General features: G+C 46.6%; 1 protein-coding gene across 3 annotated transcripts in view; it reads right to left on the bottom strand.

The window, feature by feature from the left end:
• Positions 1 to 23,442, bottom strand: part of Kcnab1 (potassium voltage-gated channel subfamily A member regulatory beta subunit 1) — a 384,414-nt gene that overhangs the window by 5,871 nt on the left and 355,101 nt on the right. For all 3 annotated transcript variants that reach the window (XM_040754343.1, XM_040754344.1, XM_040754345.1), the window contains exons 9-13: positions 16,217 to 16,302; positions 15,468 to 15,588; positions 14,232 to 14,326; positions 6,348 to 6,468; positions 481 to 569 (exon numbers count right to left, since the gene is read on the bottom strand). In XM_040754343.1, the coding sequence (XP_040610277.1) occupies positions 481 to 569; positions 6,348 to 6,468; positions 14,232 to 14,326; positions 15,468 to 15,588; positions 16,217 to 16,302 (512 nt within the window). The remainder of the gene's footprint in view (positions 1 to 480; positions 570 to 6,347; positions 6,469 to 14,231; positions 14,327 to 15,467; positions 15,589 to 16,216; positions 16,303 to 23,442) is intronic.

A 23,442-nucleotide genomic window follows, 5' to 3' on the forward strand; every position in this document is an offset into this window, starting at 1 on the left:
CTGACCTTCAGCCTTTCAGTCCCGCAGAGGGCACGGGCAGTTACCAAACCACCGCGTATCCTAAATGGTATGATGAGTGAGCATCGCAGGGTGCTGATAGATGACCGAGAAGGACTCACTTGGCACAGTATGTTGGCCGTAGTTTGTGGCAGGAGCACATGACTAAATGATGTGAGGTTGTCTTCTGAGTGTTAACGTCTCAAGCAGGCAGTTACACATGCTTTTATGGTTCGACCTATGGAAGTCAGTTGTCAGGTATGACATTGGAATTCACTGGCCCACAAAAAAAAGAAAAAATGAGCTGCGGTGGAACCTGAGAAACTTGTTTGTTAAAGCAGAGGACATCCCTAGATCCAGGTTTTGTGTGAGTTGTGCCGTTGCTGCTTATGGCTTTTTGTCCACGGATGCCTTGTCCAGGACACTGCCTGGAGACACATTGTAGCATTCCTGGAATCTGCTAGAAATGGCTGCAATACTTGCCTGAATGGCACCAAGGTTTTCAATGAGTTGCTCAGGAGTGGATGATCCCAGGAGCACGGAACTCACGCCCTCATTTCTCAGGCACCAGGCTGGAAGGAACAGAGCACTGGGTCAGGGTTATTGATAATCTGTAAGCACCAACTACCGTTACAGTCCAAATTTATTAATCTCTCTCTCTCTCTCTCTCTCTCTCTCTCTCTCTCTCTCTCTCTCTCTCTCTCTCTCTCTCTATGTTTCTGTGTCTGTCTCTCTGTCTCTCTCTGTGCTTGTATCAGATACAGGATACATGGTGTTCTCTGGGATTTAAAACTGGGACAGCATCCCTCAGATGTTCAGAAGTTTAATGCAATCAGTCTAGGCATTTGAATAGTAAGTTTGTGGCTCTCTCTGGCTTTCTAGTATTTTGCCCCCAAGTACCAGAGTTCAATACAAGTAGCTACCCATCTCAGGAACACTTTGTTCCTGAAAAATACCCAGTACTGCTCACCAAGGAATAATGTCTGGATTCTTGTTTCTGCCAGGCTCCCTTTCTGTCTTCTACATGGTGTCACTTTTCCTCACCTGTCAACCTTTGCATTGGTTATCTCAGTTGCTTTTTTTTTTTTTTATTTTTAAACCAACTCTCAAAGCCCGAGTCCTTCCTCTCTGCTGTAGCAAATCCCATCAAAACTGAGCCTGTGCTTTCTACTCGACGGTAGTGGAGTGTTCTGGAGAGAACCATGGAATCTCTTGGTTTGGGTGCCTCACATGCCCCCTCCTTTGCCATCTTGATAAACCTCTCTGGCCCTCGGTCATCCCTTTTTCCTCAAATGGCATAAGGCCTACTCTCCTTTGGTGCTGTTCGTTTGTTTTGTTTTGTTTTGAGATGGGACCTCATGTAGCCCAGGCTGATCTCCAACTTGCTGTGATTTTTACGGCTTTCCGGAGAGTGTTGGAATCACGGGGCCCCCGGGGAACACCCCGGTTGCAATGAACACCCTCGCATGGAACTGCCTGTTTCTGCTGGACCTTCCGGCTCCGAAGTCCTGTTACGGCCTCGCTTTGCCGGTGCCATTTGGCTCAGTGTCAGCATCTTGGTCTCTCGTTCTAGAAATCTGGACTCTTCAAGGATTGTCTTTTTCTGATTCTACCTCCCCTTTTAAACTCCGTGTCTGCTGGTTGTCTCTCCTTCCAGTCTCTCTAGCCCACTGGCTTCCGATCCTTGGATGTAGCAGAGTCATGTGGAGGGCTTGGGGCAAACCCTGTCTATGCCTCACAAAAGATTTTTTTTTAGAGACGGGGTTTCTCTGTATTGTTTGGAGGCTGTCCTGGAACTCGCTCTATAGACCAGGCTGGCCTCGAACTCACAGAGATCCACCTGCCTCTGCCTCCCGAGTGCTGGGATTAAAGGCGTGCACTATCAACACCCGGCTCAAAAGATTTTTTTTTTACTTAGAAGATCCTGGCTTGAGATATGAGCTTCTAAGTACTTCTGGATAACTCCCCCCAACCCCAGGCTGTCTTAGAACTTTATTTGTATCCCAGGGATGACCATGACCTTCTGTTTCCCTGTCCCCTACCTCCTGATCCTGGGATGAGAGGCTTGTGCTATTGTCCAGGGTTTATGTGGTATTGAGACTTAAACTCGGACTTCACGAATGTTAGGCAAGCCCTCTGCCAACTGAATTATATTCCAGCCTGAGAATTTAAACTTTTAAGGGGAAGTGGGGGGAGCATTATTGAGGTAGAAATTAACTTATCAAAAGGAATCTTACCCGTTTTAAAGTGTACATTAACTACCTTTTAAAAAGCTTACCAGCCCTCAGCGATTTTAGAGCATAACCATTGCTGTTTTAAATTCAGTTTTAGTAGAATGTTCCCATCCCTGATGCCTGCAGGCATCGATTGATACCTAGTCCTACTTCAACCCTAGGCAGTCACTTACTGGTTTTTTTTTTTTTGATCAGATTTCCGAATATTTCATTTAAATAGAATAAAGACATTGTCTTTTGTATTTGGTCTCTTTCACTTTGCATGCACATGTCCTCCAGGTGCTTCCGTGTTGTGGGGTGTATCCTTTTCCTTGTTTCGTAGTATTTTGTTGCGTAGACACTTGAGGATCACCGCTCTGGTCCATCCGTCTTCTGCTGACACTGTCCTCATTCAGCCTCCAGTAGCTCTCCCTAGAATCACTGGTTTTCCTACTTTTATTTATTCATTTATTTTTGGCTTGGGCTGCCCCTCCCCTCCCTTAATACAGATCCCTCACTCCCAGCTGCAGCCTCCCTAGTACGACGTTTCCTGACGTCAGCCCGTACCTGACAAGACCACTTTCCTTTAAGACGACATGCATTCCTTACCCTGGCAGATCGTAGTTTTTGATTCTGCCGCCACTCCAGCTTCAAGGTTCCCTGCCCGGACTTGCTTTGTTAATCTCCGTTCCTAAACATCAGTGATGTCCCCTCCTCTGGGAGCCCCTGGCCTGGAATACACCTTAGCCCTCACCTTTTCCTTTGCCTCATTAACGTCTCATCCCCTGAAGTTCCCGGCAGTCCTGCCTTCTTTGGAAAGCCTACCCTGAATTCCAGGCCAGCTCGTGTGCCCTGCACATTAACCCCCTAGCCCCACATCCTTCTCAGAACTATAAACCCTGTACTCACATCGATGCACTCTCTTAACTTGCCCATTAGGCTGTGGGATGTGGTTCTCTTGAACTGGATGCTCAGCAGCCCACTCCATACCCGGCTCACGGGACCCTCTTAATTAAATGTTTGCTGGAGAAACATGAGCATAGGTGATTGATTCATCTCCAGCACGTCTGCCTCCTTTAGCTCAGCTGCTGTCAGCCGGTCCTCTGAGCTGTTTCCAGGACTGAGCCTTTGAAGCAATCAATCCCTGAATCCTTTAGGTGGTCATGTTAGATGCTCTCTCCGCACTCCCCCCCCCCCCCCTTGCTTTATTACCGTCTCCCTTTGCATTCAGAATTCCCTTTGCAGCCGGTGGAAGTTCAGTGCAAAGCAGTGAACCTGTTCCAGCAACACTTGATTCCTCCAAGGGCTGCGGGTCTAAGAGACCCTGTTTTGCAGAGCTGGCCAACCCATGGGGAGCACCTGCAGCTGATTCTTCATAAAAAGCCCGTCTAACTGGGCGTCACGGGCAAACACATCCATGTTGCCTGTTAGCTGCCAGTGAGCCGAGTGCTGCTTCCTGGGCAAGTGCGACCTGGGAGTACCGTGCAGATCCAAGCAGTTCGTTTCCTGCTGGAAGCCTCCCCCGCCCTGAGTCACAGGCTGTCCTTGGAGATCAAAGACAGTAAGTTTGGAATTCATTCCTTTTCGGGTCTGATAATTCCGTGGAGTAAAAACAACTACTTGTTTGGAAAGCCAAGAAGATGACAAGCAAGAAAAACATCGATGGAAATGCCTCTCAGCCTTCCTCATGCTGCAGCCCTTTCATAAAGTTCCTCATGTTGGGGCGACCCCCAAGTAAGATTATTTTCGTTGCTACTTCATAACTGCAATCTTGCTGCCGTTATGAATTATAGTGTAAATATAGGATATGCAGGATATCCGATATGCGACCCCTGTGAATAGTCATGACCCGCAGGTTGAGAACCATTGATCTAGGGCCCAGAAGGAAGGAAGGGAGGAAAAGACAGCATGTATCCATTTAAACCCAAGCTCTGTACAAAGAGTACGTCATGGATCTCTAACATCCTGAGAAGTCTAAATTTTTAAAAGGTTTCCTCTCTAGGAAGATACTCTTCTGTTTCTTCCAGAGTTTAATATTAACCATTTTGGTATTTGTGGGGAATTGGTTCCAACTTCCCCGCAGTGCAGGCACCCTCAATTCTGTTTTATAAAATGGTACAACATTTGCATACACATTCTGTATTCTTTAAGTCATCTCCATATTTCATATAATGCCTAATATAATGTCAACGGGTGGTTGATTTTGTGGGTATGGAGGGCCAAGTATACTCAATTCATATTGCCACCTAAAATCTTATTTACAACAGTAGAATATATCTTTCTTGTGTGTGTTAAGAAAACCTCAAGCCTAGGATGTCTAGTTCTATGGCTTCTGGAGATGGAGATGAGATTCAGGTCGTTAGCCTTGGCACTACCCAACAGGCCATCCCTCCAACTTTCGTTTCCATTTTGCTAGTACTGTTTGCTGTGATTTTTAAATTTCTAACCACAGGGGAGCCAAGCTATCAACAAATACTCTGTCACTTATTTGCACAGGCCTTACCCTGGGGCTGTTTGTCTCTCTGGGCCAGTGTTTCTTATTTGCTGCTGTTTCTCATTAGGATCCCTCCCCCCCGCCCTGGAATTAACGCCTATTCTATTCCTTTCTCAGTTACCATGCCAATTGTAAGTAAATCATCCAGTTACATTTGTGAGACAGGGTTCCTCATAACATGTACCTCACAGGATTGTTCTGAGCCTAAGAAGGTAAGACAATGACTGTGAAGTGTATATAACACAGCCTGGCACTCCCCTAACCCCTGCAAGTGTGAATGCTTTTGTATCAATTGGGGGGGGGTCACTAAATATGTGTGACTATTGAGTCCATGTTCAGGCTGAAGGTGCTTCCTATGTAAAATATATGCTGTACTTTGAAAACAGGCTGAAAAAGAGTATTTTTAAAACCTCATTAATTTTTCTATATGTCAAAATGGTAATCTGGGGGCAAATGGATTATTAAAATTAACTTCACCTCTTCCTGTTTTACTTCTAAAATATTTTTAAAAGGTGTGTGTGGCCGGGCGGTGGTGGTGTATGCCTTTAATCCCAGCACTCGGGAGGCAGAGGCAGGTGGATCTCTATGAGTTGGAGACCAGCCTGGTCTACAAGAGCTAGTTCCAGGATAGCCTCCAAAGCCACAGAGAAACCGTGTCTCCAAAAACAAAACAAAACAAAAAAGTGTGTGTGTGTGTGTGTGTGTGTGTGTGTGTGTGTGTGAATGTATGCCATGTGTCCTTAGGTGCCCGTGGACGCCAGAAGGGGGTGTTGGGTCCCCTGGAGCTGGAGTTACAGAGGCTTGTGAGTTGCCAGACATGAGTGCTGGGAATCGAACTCTGGCCCTTTGGAAGAGCAGCGAACACTCAGAACCACTGAGCCGCCTTTCCAGTGCCTGTGTGGCTTTCTTACTCCAGCCACAACAAAATAAGGACTTCCCGCTGTGTTTTAATGGGCAGTGCCAGTGCATGTGGTTTTGGGGTGGCTATGACCTTTCACGGGCCACACAGCATGAGAAGAACAATTTTCATGGCTGTTGGTTGAAAAGTTTCCAGGGGAAGCTGCCCTTGCAGTATCAGCTTTCAGTGCGGCAGGAGCCAAGGGTCTCTTTGTAGCCCTGTTTCTCAACCTCTTACCAACCTTAGCTCGGTGTCAGCCGGGGAAGGAGCCTGAGCCAGAAGAAATGGGTGTCATTGTGTAATGACACAGTTCACCTCAGACACTTGAATATGTATGTATTTCCTTTTAAAATTTTTATTAAATTTTCTTCATATAATACGTTTCATTATTTCCCTCCCCTCAACTCCTCCCAGGTCTCCCCTGTCTGTCTCTCTCTCTCTCTCCCCACCTAACTTTGTTTTCTCTCTCGTTGTATTTTCACCAATGTGTTCTCACGTAACATCTTATAAGGAGAAAGGGAAGAAACAAGGTCGTAGCATACAGACAATTCTGGGAAGCTTTGAATAACTGGCTCTCTGCTGCATGTACCAGAAATGGATGCTCCTGAGATCAGCCTGCCCCCACAGTCGACATGTTACCATGGCAGGATGTGGGTCAGCCACAGAAAAGTACATCTGTAGTCATCTCAGTGAAAGTTGCCCCCAATCCAGACCCGCTCTGCCATCCCCTGGTAATTTCTCTTACCCACAGCCAGCTGAGGCAGTGTGCATCCCAGACGCTCAGCGATCGGAGAAAGGTCTTTGAGCTTGTTTTGTTGCTTTCTCCCTTCTTCACTTACAATTCTTTCCTTCAACCACTGGTAGCACTGGGGACAACAGTAACACGTCAGCAGCAGTGTCTCGTATGGGTGTGATGTCGAAAGTTGTTAATTCAATAGAATATAAGGAGGTCAGGGTGAGGCTGGAGAGAGGGTCATCAGTTTAGAGTCTCTCTCTCTCTCTCTCTCTCTCTCTCTCTCTCTCTCTCTCTCTCAGCACAAGAGTTTGATTTCCAACACCCACATCAGGCAGTTTACAACCACCTATAATTCTAGCTCCAGGGGATCTGATGATACCTGAACACACACTCACACACACACACACACACACACACACACACACACACACACACACACACAGAGCTTTGTTTTAGGAGAGCTTTCTGCCCCCTGAAGATCATTGTTTTGCATTATTGTTACAACTGTCATCTCTTTTACCTTATTCCATCCTTAACCTCGTTGCCCTTTTACAGTATTTTATCTGTGTGTATGTTCCTATGTGTGCAAATGCCCTTAGAGGCCATAAGAGGTTGTTAGGTCCTTAAGAGCTGGAGTACCAGGCCGTTCTGAGCCACTCAACATGGGTTCTGGGAACTGAACTCAGGTTCTCTGCAAGAGTAGCAAGTGTTTGTAGTCACTGGACCACCTCCCTAACATAATAACATGACAATTACAATAATTGCAAGAATGATATTATTATTATGGGGATTTTGTATTGACTTCCTATTGTGGTTGGTTTTAATGCCATAAATTAGAATCAATAGAGTAGGTGTTTAAAAGACAACCCAGGAAACTACTCTTTAAAACATGAGACAAGACTGACTGTGACTATTGAGTGAGTTTACTTTCCCAGATATGAAAAGCCTTTGAGAATTTCTCATTGCCCCTACTTTGCCGAAGGCTCTGCTCTTACAGAAGATGGGAATTAACTCTCTACTATGCAAGGCCAGTATCAACCAGCGATAGCTGAAGGGAAGGCGTGAGGAGTGTCTGTTAAGAACCTCCCTCTTTTCCTTGCAGCCCTGGATCAGAACCTTCCCAGAGGCAGCAGGAAGCTGGGCAGTTGGCAGTTGGCCATAGGCACCCTTCCCAAATGATTTCAATAGGCTGCTGGCTTTTGTTTCATTAAGTATTTTTTTCATCACTCTAAGAATTTCCGAAGAAAGGGATAACCACGTTATGTTTCATTGTGATTTTTGGAATAATCTTGCAGATGTGGAAAAGGAGAAGGGCAAGCCGCCCCAGTTCTCCCAACGGTCTGGCTCCTCATTTGGGACTTAGCTTGGGGAAATGGCCAAAGCTTTCCCGGCTTCGGCCTTGGGAAGTCTCTGATTCTCCCAGAGGGGATGGCCGTGAACAACGAGCTCATGGTTAGGGCCCAGGCAGCCTTCTTGAACCAGGCCGCTGCCTACATCTGACATCCCTGAACAGCCGTGGGTACCCGAAGTGGGGAAATATCCTTAATTTCCTGATCTTTCAGGGAAGCGATATCTCTGAATGCGACTCAAACACAAAGTGAGAAAGTAATAGACAGATGCCTTTGAACAGATTTTTAAAAAGTAGTGTTCCTGAGATTTCCACATACACCATGCACATTAAGAATGCTTGATTTATGTTTTATAGAACTACTCTATTTTTGAAACGTATGCAATAAACTATTTTTCTCAAGATTGGAATGCACAGTGTGTGTGTGTGTGTGTTGCACACACATCAACCATATTGAAAGACTTCTAAGAGTAACCAGCGACGAGATGACTCAGGGGGGTACAACACTTGCTGCACAAGACTGAGCTGAAGGCCCGAGCTCGGATCCCCAGCACTCATGCAGAACTGGGGATGATGTATGCGCCTGGAATCCCAGCACTCCTCCAGTGAGATGGGTGGCAGACACAGGAGAGCTCCAGAACCTCATGGACCAGCTAGCCTGATGCACATGGGAATGAGCAGCAGCAGCAACAAAAAAGAGAGACCCTGTCTCACAAGACAGGTGAAGGCCCACCCCGGAGGTTGTCTTCTGGCTGCCACGAAAGCACAGTAGTGTGTGTACTTCCACACTTACAACACCTTCTCTTCTGACTCTCAGTGCCACACGTTTCCCTGTTGCCATAATCAGTGGAATGTGTAGGGAGTTAGGGTTTAAAAAGAAAATACGATGCTTATACTGCTTTCCGAATACAAAAGGAAACAAAGTTTTGTTTTTGTTTTTTTTTTAATTAATAGCTTTAACTTCGTTTGGAACGGGAAAATGTTGACAGTGCAAAGAGATGAAATATATAATTGAAATATTAATTATGGAAGTGACCCCGGGTTTTTGCAAGAAGATTGATGGTGAGCATGGTTGCCAGTCTGTGGACGGCACCGCGCTGTGGACTCTGTTGCTCCGTCGTGTTCCCCTTGACATGAGTGCCTCTGTGGAAGTCCCTGAGATGCTTCTTGGACATCAGGGTTATCCCACTGGTCTCTGTATCCCCAGCGACCAACACAGTAATATTTGCCAACGTACTAAATAATTTATCTTACGTTTTGGGTTGTCACGTTCATCCAGTCAGCATTTATTGCATCGTTCTAGGCTCTGTGACTGGTTAGAGAGATTTAGCGTCTTCTTTAGAAGCATCCACAAGTCACAGGGCAGGAGAGATGGCCTCGGGTTAAGAGCACTGACTGCTCTTCCAGTGGTTCTGAGTTCAACTCCCAGCAGCCACGTGGGTGGCTCACAACCATCTGTAATGAGATCTGGTGCCCTCTTGTGGTCTGCAGGCATACATGCAGGCAGAACATTGTATACACGATAAATAAATAAATCTTAAAAAAAAAAAGGCACCGACAAGTCATTGTCTAGGAACTCAAGTGTTTTATACCTGAGCGATCTTCCTGCTTCAATGATTTCCTCAGGAGCCATGCTTGTAACACCTTTACGGAAAATTCTCCAACAAAATGGTACATGGCTGAGCTGAGCTAAGCTATTTTCCTCTTTCCGCTACTGTTTCCGGTCTCACAGGTTGGGCACTGCCTAACGTTGGCCATTCTTTCTTGGTCTGAAGCTAGTAAATCAAAGATCTCTTTTTCTTCTAGGATGCATTCTCCTAGGGATGCGGCTACCAGTTTTCCTGATCGCGGCTTCACTGGCAAGATTCAGGCGTAGGGGGAGAAGGTGGTATACCCATATCGGATATAAGTAGAGGAGACAGAGGACAAATCATGTTCAAGTCCGTGGACATATCGCTCCTGCCCCATGTCCCACTCCATCCTCAAGGGTTGTCTTGTGACAACAGAGTTCCCTGGATGAGGTTGTTCCCATCCAGGTCTGTCCCTGGCAGCCAGGGAGCCCCAAGTCTCTGTAAGAAGTGTTGATGGAATACATAGAGACAAGTACAAATAACTCAATAACTTTATGAAGCTACAGGCTTTGTTCTCGAGGATAAGATGGGAAAGCCGCAGGAGGATGAAAAGGACACTTCTGGGAGGCAAAGGAGGGCACGGTGTAATTGGGTAGGAATTGAAATAACTTTTTTTTTTCTTGTGGGGCAGTAGAGACGAGTCTGAGAAACAGACTCCACTTAGATTCCAAGAGGATTTGGGATTCGTGAAGTCATGGAAGCATTTTGAAATGGATTATGACACGGTCTTTTTTTGTTTGTTTGTTTGTTTTTACGAGACAGGGTTTCTCTGTATTGTTTTGGAGGCTATCAGTCCAGCCCGGCCTCAAACTCACAGAGATCTGCCTGCCTCTGCCTCCCGAGTGCTGGGATTAAAGGCGTGCGCCACCACCGCCCGGCATGAAACGGTCTTTTTAGAAAGAGAATTGACCGCAGGGGTGGACTGTTGAGAAGAGGGAGGAAATAAAAGCAATCCAAGTTCACTCCTGCAGTAAAGCTGCTAAGGAACGATGAAGACCTATATCAGGGCTGTGCAGGGGTGAACCTGAGTGGCAGGATGCGGCCTGGAGGATTTGGAGCCTTGCCAGGCAGGGGGAGGATGAAGAGGCTGCAATGTGGGTAGCACTGTGACATCTGGTCAGGATGGCTATATCGGGTCAGGATGGCTACATCTGGTCAGGATGGCTACATCTTGGGCAGAGGCGCACTACTGACCTAAAGCAGAGTGAAGTTTGGGCAGAAGGGTTTGCGGGTAGATTGTATTAGGCTTAACAGATCCCAAGGGACATCTATTAGATTGGAAGAAGCGGTTTGCATCTTAACAGTGAAGTCAGAGTTGATGACATGGAGACAGAAGTCATTGTTAGAGGGATGAGGCCAGCCAGAAGAGGTTGTCCAGAAGATTCCCTGGATAATCTTGTTTACTGAAAGAGCCCTTGAGATTCATTTAAAAAAATGATTGATTCTTCAATAGTAGTTCAGTATAGCGGGCACAAAATAATATTAGTATTTCAGTGATAATAATAACAACAGGCAGTGTTACACGAACCGTTTGGAGGGCTGTGTTAAAAATTGCCAGTGTATCCAGTCTGCTTGTCTCTAATTTTTTTATTAACTCTATAATGTCCTGAAGATGTCCTTCCATTTGCTTCTTTCATTTTTATTTTCATTTTTCGCTTTGGTAGTTCTGCCTAAGTGGCTTTCCCAAGGACAGGCAACGTTGCTCTGAAAAAACGCTCGAGTGACAGTGCAGAGCCTAGAGAGTTCGCGGTAGTCTGCAGCCTGGCCCTTCCCAGAACCTTTGCCTCGGGCAGGTTCTAAACGTTTCCTGTGAATGTTCCAGAAGTGTCTACTTGATTGACTTCATGAACGCCAACCAAGCGATTCCCCAGTTACTTTCGGATTTAGCCACAGTCAGACCTTTTGTGTATCTTCCCCAACCCTTTCCTACTTTGGTGAGTGCATTTGCGGTTGTTTTCCATCCCTGCGTGAGCTTCTTGATCAAACAGTGACAGAGGCTGCACAGTCGTGAGGTCCAGATACAGCACAACTCCTGCTTCCCTTAAAGACCTCTGGGTGTGAAAGGAAACAGATGACTGGGCTCTCAGGTCAGCTCTGTCTGTTAGGAGTTTATGGTCTTAATGCTGCCTAATGTCCTTAGGCTTCATTCAGTCTCTGCCTCCCGCAGAAAGCCTGCCCCTTGCAGGATCACTCTGAGAACAAATAGCCCACATATGGGAAGTGCTTTGAATTCTTTTGGAAAGCCTATGAAAGAATATACAGATGGTCTCCAGCTTAAAATGGTTGGACTTAGGATTTTCTTACTAGTATGCAAAAGTTGCATCAATATAACCTGTTTTTTTTTACTTGCAGTTCAATATTCAATAAATTGCCTGAGATAGTCAACTCTTTATAGTATAAAAAGGATTTAAGGATTTGTATTAGTTTTTTTTTCTTTTTTTTTTTACAAGATAAGGTTAGGCTAAGCCATGATATTCAGTAGGCTAATAGCCATATATAGTGCATTTTTGGAAGGACATTTTGAGTTTATAATGTGTTTGTCTGGGCATTACCCCATCGTAAGTAGGGGAATCTCTATATAGCAACTTAGCCACAACTGATTGCAAGCTGTCTGTGTCTGTTTCTCATTGTGAAGATCAAAGGAAGTAAAAGGTAACTCCTAGCTCACTGCTTGGCACATAGTAGGTGCTCAGTAAAAGCTCAGTTCTCAGAACTTCCTTTTTCTGCATGCCCTTCTTGCCTTCCTCTTTTTTGCATCCTTGCCTAAAATGCTTTTAGTTTTTCTTCTTTTCCCCATTTTTAAAATTTAAATTGGAAACAATCTTATTTTATATATCAATACAAGTTCCCTCTCCCTCCCATCCTCCCAAGTCCCCCGCCAACCCCCATGCCATCCCTCTTCTGCTCCATAGAAAGGGTGAGGCCTTCCATGGGAGACCATCAAAGTCTGTCACATCATTTGGGGGCAGGGCCTACCCCCTCTCCCGTGTGTCTGGGCTGAGAGAGTACCCCTCTTTGGGGAATGGGCTCCCAAAGTCCATCAGTGCACTAGGGATAAATGCCGTTCCACTACCAAAAGCCCCGTAGACTGCCCAGGCCTCCTCACTGACACCCATGTTCAGGGAGGCTGTGTCGGTCCTATGCTGGTTTCCCAGCTGCCAGTCTGGGGGTCCGTGAGCTCCCCCTTGTTCAAGTCAGCTGTTTCTGTGGGTTTCCCCAGCCTGGTCTTGACCCCTTTGCTCATCACTCCTCCCTCTCTGCCACTGGATTCCAGGAATTTGACTCAATGCTTAGCTGTGGGTGTCTGCTTCTGCTTCCATCAGCTACTGGATGAAGGCTCTAGGATGGCATATAAGGTAGTCATCAACCTCATTATCAGGGAAGGGCATTTAAGGTAACCTCTGCACTATTGCTTAGATTCTTAGTTGGGGTCATCCTTGTGGATCTCTGGACATTTCCCTAGTGCCAGATTTCTCTTTCAGCCTCTCTTAAGGTAAGAGAGAGAAGGGGAGAAGAGGAAGGGGGGGAGGAAGACATGAGGGACCAAGAAGATTGAGTTCAGGGGAAGAATAGAGGGGGTGGGGGGGAATAGAGGAGAGCAGGGAAAGAGATGCCTTTCATTTTTCTTCATGGACTTGTTTAGAATTTGTTCGGAACAACCCTTCAGTTTTCAGGAACAAGATCTCATTAAATATTCTGAGATAACTGTGCTTTGGGGTAATTAGAAATGAGAACACTGTCATGTCAGCATGCCTTGGTGGATATTTCTGTCTTGTGACTTCAGAGAACAAACAGGCTAGAAGCTCAACTCGTGTAGTCAGAAAGGCCTAGAGCCTAGAGAGTTGGGGAAGTGTCTGCGGTCAGCTGTCCTGCCCCATCTGTAACAGCACCCCCCCCCCCAGTACACTGGTAAAGGGCTGGGCTCGGCTTAGGCTGTTCTGCTGGCTAACAGAGGCTGGAGCCTGGGTCGGGCGTATGCTTCTTCTTAAGATGGCTTTGGCTTGTCTGAATTTTTTTTTAAGACTCCTGTATTCTCTCTCCCTTGACATCACAGAGTAGTTTGTGATTCTAATGCCATTGCACGTTCTCTCCAGCTCCTAAAGCACAGAAACCTTGTTGTCAATAACGAAAGATGTTTGTAGTACTCCCCAATAAGTTAAGCATCAGGAAGGGGGTCTAAGATGGGACTCGGCAGTGAGGAGTAAATGTGGTCAAAGTAATATGATACAGCCCAACGAAAATGCCACTAAGGAGCCCACCACGGTTGTACAATACATATTGACTTAAAGAGATAAAACTAAAAACACCCATTGGGCAGAGTGGAGGCTGGTGATGATGTGGGCAGTTTCCATCTCCCGAGGCTCTCTTTCTTTACCCTCCCCCCAAATGCAGCAGGGAATGTTAAGCCAACCTCAAGCCGTACCCAGCCGAAGCTGCTTGCTTCAAATGGATTAGGCCCTTGCATGGCTAAGTTTTGTTTTCTCAAGAAAAGGAAAATTAAATCCTCTTACATAGAAAAGGGATTTAAAATTTTGTCACTTCCAGACAAGGAATGAAATACCTCCTTCAACATAAGAGTAAGTAAGAATGTGGGGGATTTGAGTCTGCAAGTCAACGAGGTCACTGGACACTTTTCTTTCCTTCCTCAGAGACGAATTCTCTGTGCAGGCAGATCATGAACTCTCTGTGCATGCAGATCATGAATTCTGTGTGCAGGCAGATCATGAAGGGCTGACTGATCTTTCGCCAGCAGCAGAGACCTGGGCAGGGCTGAAGGGCCCTGCCAGAGGCGATGGTTGGCCAAGGCCACTGTGTGCTTAAGCTGGGAAGACCCTGGGCCTCCGCTCTGCTCCTAATCCATCTTCCCTTCTGCCCTCCCGCTGGGGACTCTTTTCTAGAAGTTGAGGAAAATACCTTCAGTGAAGCTCTAGAACTTTCTGGCACGCCGTTTCCATATTTTCCTGAAATAATTCCACAGGCAAGCGGAGACCATGTCATTGCACCAACCCCTATGGGGAGGAAAAAAAGAAAACAACAAAAAACACACGATCACAGAAAACTACCTGTGCCACTTGGGACCAAAAGTGAGGGCGTGTTTAGACAGAGCCCCGCCAGTTCTAGAGGAAAGCTGGCCAGATAAATGAGTTCATAACAGCAACCCGTCTTTCCATTACAACTTAGGACTTACAAATTGTGCCTCGTTCTTTTACACACCAATTAAACATGCACTATCTGTTCTTGGGAGTGAGCCATGCAAGTGGACCCGGAAGTACGGCCTATCCGTGACCTTTTTTCATGGCCACAATTCACAGGCCGAGAGATAAGAGCTCTGGCTCGCAAGGAGAACCAGCCCTTGCTTCGCTTATCCACCAGTGCCTGGCAGTACCTGGCGCTTAGCGGGAGCACAGCTGCCACTCGGCAAGTGCCTGGCGTGGGACAGAAACGGCACCGGCTATTGCTGAACTCCGTACTGTTTACAGTTCAGCATCTGACAATTACTTTTAGGGAAAAAAGTTATCTCTGGAAACCGCTTTGGCGTCTAAGCCAGGATAAGGGGGCGCGGGGGAGGGAGGTGTCTTATTGATGTGTTTAATATCTTTAAAACTCTTCCTGTTTGCCTTGTGTCTGTGTCCCCGCCCCACATAATCAAATTGCTCTGATTTGTTAACTGCTGTGGAATCCCTTCTGTCTTACCCAGCCGCAGGCCCCGCGTGGGAGACATGGGGTGTCTATACGCTTTTGAACTCAGTCTATTCACAGACAAATGCATGCGTGTGCCAGAGCAAGCACCCATGCAAATCAAGTCTACCCACCAGATCCTGGTTGTGTGCACCTATGCAAATCGAGTTATCACCCGATGGATCCTCTTTGTGGTGCCTTTGTTGAACCCCGCTCCACTCACCCCACCCCCCGCTGAGTGTGCGTATATGACAGTCGATTCACAAGTCTGCAATTGTCACCACAGGACCTTGTGGACTAACTGTGGTCCCACCTGATTCTGCCGCAACCTCTGAAATGCATAGTTCTTGTCATTTTCTCTGTTGCATTAATTAGGGACATTTTGGGAGAGCATTTTCCTAACATCTCCTCCCCCCCCAACCACCGGTTCCCATATCGTGAGGAACGGTCAGATGTGATTTTGAAGATTACCTATTTTGTGGTAGAGCTCTGGCAGCTGGACCTCCACCTTCTCCCTCTGGAAAAGATGGTACTCGGCTTGCTCACAGACGGGTGGGATCATGTTGAACTGCCGTGCGACAGAGTAGGCTTCCTAGGGACGGAAGGGATTGCTACTGAGTTTATGCCAGCGAGCACTGGGCCTTCGTCGACTTATTCCCGTGGGGGTGCTCATTTCAGTGGAGTAAATGTGGATCAAGGAGATAAGCCAGACACGTGCAAAGTTATGGTCACAATTTTCACCAAGAGAGGTACCAAATGTGGGAAATCCTTCTTCTTTGGGAGGGTTGAGACTGAGTAAAGTCTGGGGCAAATTAGTCAAGGCTTGAATTACAGACTGTTATAAAGAAGATACTATTTGAATATGGCTAGGTTCTTAAAGAGATAAAACCCAGACGGAACAGTCCGATAAAAGCGATCTATCGGTGGCAATAAGCTTATTATAAGAAAGCTAGGATACTCTATTCCCATATCTCATTCGCACTGAAACTCTCTCTGCCCCTTGCCAGCAAAGGACATGCTAAAACATGATTCCTATTGGAGATCTGCCTTCTTGTGTTTATTCTAAGCTGTTGGGGCTCCAGCCCTGACAGCCATCTCTTTAGAATTCCACTGCTATTGTGAGAAAGGTCTGCAGAAGATATTGCAACTTAAACATGGCATCTAAAAAAACAAACAATGCTACAACACTCAGCAGCTATTAGAACTAGAGGTTAACTCACCATGATCTCCATTGCGCTCCACCTCGAGGTGCCCCAGTACATTGCCATGCCTTGGTTGATGACGTGTGTCATGGCTCGAACAATTTCTACGGGAACCCAAACAGTATCTCATGAACACCTGCTTTACAGAGCAATGTGTTTCCGCCCCCCTCAACTCTCTTCAGAAGTTAGAGATTCAATGTAATTGTTTGGTTAGCATTACTCTTAGCCCTGGTAGCAACATACATTCACCACCGATGGCGTGGAGGCTCGACAGTGACGTTTGGGTAAACCGCCCCTTCATTTTCAGTTTGCAACAATGCTAAACAGTTTTTAAAAAATGTAGTGACCCCCATAGGTTCTTCCTTTACTTTGCTTGATGGCTCTTGTTCTGATAAAGGAACTGAGTATCCTGTTCACAAACCAAGGGAGGGAGGGAGGGAGGGAGGGAAGGGAGGGAGGGAGGGAGGGAGGGGAAGCGTTTGTTTCTGACCGTAGAATGTACGGTCATAGAGGATGAACAGCCTGTCCCTTCCGTATGGTGGATTTGCAGAGCTGTTCCTTATCCTCAGTAGCCGTTTAATAGAGATGACTCAATAACTGTGTCTAACCGGAAGATAAACATATAAAACGGCCGAACAAACAGCTGAAGCCACAGGGACGCAGAGCCCACTTTGACACGCCCTGTCCATGACTGCTTTGAACTAAACTTTCTTCTAAGATGCCCGCCCGTGTAATTGATTTCACCAGGGCCTGTTTGTGGGCCCACCCAGTTTACACTAGCCTCTTTCAGCTTAACATCACATTTTCTGATCAGGAAGATTAATCCTCTCCCCATGGGGTGGAGCTAAGCTAATCCTCTTGGCACCAGCCAGATGAGCTACAGGACTTGGAGGCACAAGGAGCCTCAAGTTCAGGCTAGCCAGATCCTCAGACAGCATTGGATTTCTTTTGCTTCCACGAAGCATGTTAACTACACTCCTAGGACACCAGATCTCTGGACATATTTAAAGGGTCAAGGTCTTGGACTTCTCTATGTCTCAATAATACATAGATTAAATGTCCTTCACAACAGAGTTCTTGCTCAACATATAATTTGGGTAAAGACATTCCAATCTCTCTCTTTTTTCTTTTTCTCTTCCCCCTGCCTCCTTCCATCTTTTTTTTTCTCTTTCTTTTTTCTTGCTCTTTGAGACAGAGTGTCACTGTAAAGCCTTGACTGACCTGGAATTCACCTACGTAGAACAGGTTGCTCTTGAATTTATAGCAATCCTCTAGTCTGCCTCCTGGGTGCTGTGATTACAGATGTATGCCACTATACCCCACTTGGGGTAGTCTTATTTGTGTTTAAGTTGATGCAGCAGGATTTGGATTAAGAGAGCCAAGGTTAGGTGGAGTCTTAGCATCTTTGTTATTTGGCTTACATGCGCTATTTTAAGATTCCCTTGGCTTGTTTTGAAGATGGGATCGCTTTTATTCACTATCGTCTAATAGAATTTGGCTTATTAGCTAAACACTTTTTCTTATGATCAGTGTTTTATCCCAGCACCTAACTTTGTTTATTTATCCCTTGCTAAACAAATGTGATTAAAAACTGTAAGAAACTTTTCTACTCTCCTTTAAAGAGCACACAAACGATCCTTTATTGTACAGGATTGTTTTTGGCTATCCTGGGTTTTTTTGCTTTTCCATATGAAGTTGAGTATTGTTCCTTCAAGGTCTGTGAAGAATTGTGCTGGGATTTTGATGAGGATTGCACTGAATCTGTGGATTATTTTTGGAAGGATTGCTATTTTTACTATGTTGATCCTACTTATCCAAGAGCATGGGAGGACTTGAAGTTCTTGTCATACAGTTCTTTCACTTGTTTTGGTTAGTGTTACCCCGAGATATTTTATGTTGTTTGTGGCTACTGTAAAGGGTGATGTTTCTCAGATTTCCTTCTCAGCCCACTTATCATCTGTATATAGGAGGGATACTGATGAGGAACCTGCTTAAGACTGAACTAGACTCCCTTAATATAGGTGACAGTGGTGTGACCCGGACAGTATATGAGGCTACTGGCTGTGGGACCAAGATCTAACTCTAATGCACAATATGACTTAGTGGAGCCCATTCTATATGGAGAGACACCTTGCTCAGCCTAGACACAGGGGTGTGGGGGGTGGAGAGGAGCCTTGGTCCTGCCTCAACGAGATGATGGGACAGACTTCCTAGACTTCCTAGGGGAGGCCTTACCCTCTCTGAGGAGCAGATGGGAGGTGGGGGGGGGCTGAGTGGGGGGGAAGATGGAGGAGAGGGAGGAGGGGGACCTGGGATTGGAATGTAAAAAAATAAGTGAATAAAAAAATAATAAAAAAGAGCACACAAATGGAGATCATTCAAGGGTCCTGGAAGCTGAAACCGTTTGCATCTTTGCCATAGATGAACCAGCTTCATCGTTGCAGCAAGTCCTCTCCTGCTCATATGCCATTTCTTCCAGAGCCGGGAGCCCCTCCAGTCAGCATGCTCCTTAGCACCTGCTGTTCTGGGAGCTGGCCGTGCTGAGGTGTGCCAGGCATGTGGGTAACACTGAGGAGGTTCACAGAGAGCAAGCTGAAGCAGAAGACGCCCCTGTCTGCTCTTCACAGACAAAGAGAAGAAGAGGACAGAGCAGCCAGGTGGCCAGGCCACGGGAAGCTACTGAAGCCTGGACCAGAGCAGTTAAGGTGATTCTTCGAAGGCTCATTCATTTACTTGTTGAACGCACTTATGTGAAAGCCTGATATTTGCCACACACTGTGTGTGTGGAATCCCAGATTCATCTGTTAGTAAAACGAAGTTCCTAGACTCGGGGAGCTTAGGCTTGGACGGCAAAGACGGAGAAATAAAGATGGGATTATGAACGCAGAGTGTTACAGAAAGATGCAATCTGGATGAGTTAGGGCTAGGGGTGGTCTCACTCGGGAGTTAACGCCCAAGTATTAAAATGAGGAAATCTGTGTGAGGCATGGGAGAAGACACATTCTAGGATGAGGGGACAGCAGGGGCTAGGGCCCTGAAAGCAAGACGGAGCTCAGTGGGTTCCAGTGATCGAAACAGAGCTAGGAAGCAGAAACCCAGCAAGGACAGGACAGGAGTTTGAGATCAAGTTTGGCAGAGGGCAAGCCAAACTGTGAGTTACTGCCATTTGTAGGCAAGGGCATGAGAGAGACACCCTCCAATCAAGAGTGTGTATCTCAGAACGCCGTCTCTGCCTAGGCTGTGGAGAACCAGTGAGAGAGTAAAGCCCTGGAGCACGGGCCCCTGGGAAGATTCTGCCACGCTGCAAGCCTGATGAGGAAGAGGACTTCGGTAATAAGACGGAGTGGGCGGGCTACATAGCAGGCAGGAAGGAGTCGAGGCCTTCTCCCAGATACCCGACTAATTGCAGGGAGGAGGACAATGGGAGGAAGCCAGGGGCTCTTCTTCGGATGCAAGGAACACGGGGATGCTGGGGGTGACACCGGAGGGGATGTTGACTTGATGAGTCTGGACACTGGTGTGTGTGTGTGTGTGTGTTAAGGAGTGCAGCGTACTGACCGTGCTGTCATAGTATGGAAGTCTGAAGGAGAGGTGGTCACAGAGAGAGCCCTGTGCAGTCAACTGACAGGCCAGGAGCCAGCGGGGAGGGACATTTTAGAGCCAAGAACAGAGAGGGTGCTTCAAGGAGGAGGACCATGGGGTGGGACACGGAACAACCATGTCAGAGGTTGCAGACAGTGTCTGCTGGATTCACACACACACACACACACACACACACACACACACACACACACACACACACAGAGAGACAGAGAGAGAGAGAGAGAGAGAGAGAGAGAGAGAGAGAGAGAGAGAGAGAGAGAGAGAAGAGAGACCTCAGACCATGAGAGAGCCACCTCAGTGTCACTGTGAGGGCCCAAAGCCAGGCTGGAGGGCGGGCCGGCTTGGAGACGACCTGTACAAAGCCAGCAGGTTGCCAAATGGACGAAGCAGAGAGAACAGTAACTCAGGGGATGCTCAGGGAGCAGCGTTTAGCTTAAAGACGGAGAGGTGAGAGAACATCTGGGCACCACTGGGAGTGACCTAGAGCGAGGGATTCACTGCGATGAGACCTCCCGTGGAGGGATTCACTGCGATGAGACCTCCCGTGGAGGGATTCACCCTGATGAGACCTCCCGTGGAGGGATTCACTGCGATGAGACCTCCCGTGGAGGGATTCACTGCGATGAGACCTCCCGTGGAGGGATTCACTGCGATGAGACCTCCCGTGGTGGGACTGGGGAGGGAGGAGAGAAGGCTAGGGTGAGAGGGATCAGCTGGGTTTGCGGAGCTCAGCGGGAGATGGGGTCTTGCTTGATGTCTTCTCAGTGGACCGTGGCCCAGTGAAGGGTGGGTGTGAGAGGTGAGGCAGAGGTGTACAGGTCTTTAGCTGCCGGCCATGTCTCCTCTCTGTTGTGTCTGGCTCTGAAGAGAGGGCAGGGAGGCATGGGGGAAGGAGGTACCGGGAGTTCATGTCTGTGGAGGAGGCTCAGCAGTCAAAGCAGAACTGAGTAGGAGAATTGAGGAGGTAGCAGGTTAAATTTAAATTAAATTCCTATAGCATCTATCTATCATCTGTATCTATCTATGTATGTATCTATGTATGTATCTACGCATTATCTATGTATGTACATATGTATGTATGTATGTATGTATGTATGTATGTATGTATGTATCTATCTAAATCCCCTGAATTGTTTTTTGGTGCTCACTTGTAAAGACACTAGAGGGCAGCATTGTTGAAAGAAAAAAAAATCCTGACACCAATACTGTGGATTATGGAAATTCGTTTTTATTTATGTTTAGCATGATGGAGAAATTTAAGTGTAAGATTTTTGCAGTAAAAGTGGTCACATTATTTATTTATTGTTTGTGTGAGTATGTGTGTTGTGGTGGTGGGGGACGTTCCTGAGCCATCACCATTTGTGGGTGTCATAGGTCAGGAGTGGATTCCCCTCTTTCAACACATGAGTCCCAGGGATGGAACTTGCAGTAAGCACCGTGCCTGCTGAGTCGTTTTAGAGCCTTGAAATGCATTGATTCTGAGTGGGGAAGGGACACCAGAGTGAGTATTTGGGACACAGCGTTCATGGGCTCTGGGAAAGAACTCTGGCAAATGTGGTGAAGTCTGCTCCCCGGGGCTGATCCTGGCTCTCTCTGTCCAGGTGTTTTCAGCAGCCCCAGCCCCTGCTGTTCTCAGCTCTTCCTGTGTTCTAGAAGCAACCTCACCTCCCGCCCCCACCCCTAAGGCTAAGCTTTAAAACTGCCCGTGCAAAGACACTAAGGAGGGTCCGCTATGTGAGTCTGGCTGAGGCTCTGGCATGTATATTTTAGAAATCTGACCTGGTTGGTTCTTGAACCTCTTTGCTTACACCTCCCTTTGGTCTCAAAGTGCAGCTCTTAGGCCAGCAGTTGCAAGCAGCAGCAGCCAGGGACATATTACAAATGCGCAGCCTAGAGTCCTACCTCAAGACCAATGGACTGTGAATCAAAGCCGTGTGGTGCGGTCACTCTGACACCCTGAAAAGTCCAAGCACCACTCACTGTGTCCTTCCCAAGCCACGTCAATGACAAAGTCCTCCACGCTTTCCTCCTTATGCGTCCATCTAACGGAATCCCTCTTTTAACCTTTTCCTTAGTTATGTGCCTTAGTCCTTAGGATAGCAGATGCTAAGATGAACATACACGCACACCCACACACATAGACATGAACCAGATCACTGGAGAGTCTGATAAGAGTACCTGGTTCCAAATCTTATAAAAGTACCTGGTTCCAAATCTTAGTTTCCCTTAAGGAGACTTTTTGCCTCTCTCCCTCCCCTTCCCTCCCCACTTTCTTCTCTTATTTCATGTTCTCTCTCCCTTCTGTATTGGAGTAAAGTCCCTCTCTGTAGCGCAGCCTGATCTAGAGCTTGCTAGGTAGCCCAGGCTGCCTTCACATTTGCAATCCTCCTGCCTCAGTTTCCTGGGTGCTTGGATTAACAGATATGCATCTGTAATTATAGGAATGCCTAGGATACATACATACATATATTCAAAAGTTTGAGAAAAGCTATCAAATTGGTCACAAGACTTGGTCAGATCTTCCGAACCTTTCTCAGGTTGAAATTTTAATTCTTCAACCTGACCACTCCGCCTGGGGCTCCCAGGCCACATGGAGCTAGCCTTAATAAATCCTGCAGGTCGGTTTCGCTCTCCAGGTATCCTATTTCCACCTGTAAATTAAGAACCAGTGGAATTTGGTTCCCGGCTAGTGCAGATCATGCATTATAGACGCTTGTGACTCTGAAACGCCAACGCAAACCTCACAGCCAGCGAGCAGAACGTCTCCTTGGTTCCGTCTCAAAGAGACCTAGCTCTCATATTGTCATGCGTCCTTTCGGTAACGTGGTTCATCCGTGTTTAAAATGTGCATTTTGTGTCAAAGGAATCGTTACAGATACTTTATGAGTGAAAAGTTTTGGATGATAAACATTTTAACTTTGAAGTCAGGCTGCACTCAAAGCCTCCTTGGCCTCCTACTGAAAAAGAAGTAGCTCCCAACACCGTGAAAGTTGTGAGCAGGTTCTAAGATTGCATGAAAAATGAAGATTGAGTACTGAGGACATAAATGTATAGAAATGAACATTTAGATCAAATACAGTTACTCAAATGAGACTGGACATAGAGACCAAGCCGGAAGTCTGCACGACAGTGTACTGCCGTTTCCTTTGACTCTAGGTAGGCAAGGAAACGGGCCCGGGACTCCATAGTGTTTGGACATGACTAGAAGCTGGGCTATTACTCTTGCAAAGTACGGAGAGGACCATCCAATGCATTTAGTAGGTACTTCCCCCCCGTATATTTCCAAAGCTTTACATAAACGTGTATTATTTTTTTGTGATGTAGAAATAAGAAAAGAAACTTATTATCCAGGAAAGGCACTTCCAACACTAACATGTCACATGCCACTAGTGCTGCCTTTTAGAGCTAGGATGTGGTTGAATACTGGCATATATGGCTCGAGTCTGTGTGGTTTTAGAGGCAAGGGGTTAATTTTTTTGGAATTGTTCAGCTTTCCCCACACCTACACCTGTACATTACGTACATTATCTGAGTTTGACGGAGATTGTGCAGTTTTGTTCTGATTTTAGGTCTAAAGTCTAAAGACACAGAAAGGAGACCAAGAGGGTAATGGGTGATGAGGAAGGACAGAGCAGTAGAAG

Source organism: Mesocricetus auratus, unplaced genomic scaffold (assembly GCF_017639785.1).
Source record: "Mesocricetus auratus isolate SY011 unplaced genomic scaffold, BCM_Maur_2.0 Super-Scaffold_100011, whole genome shotgun sequence".
Lineage (NCBI taxonomy): Eukaryota > Metazoa > Chordata > Mammalia > Rodentia > Cricetidae > Mesocricetus > Mesocricetus auratus.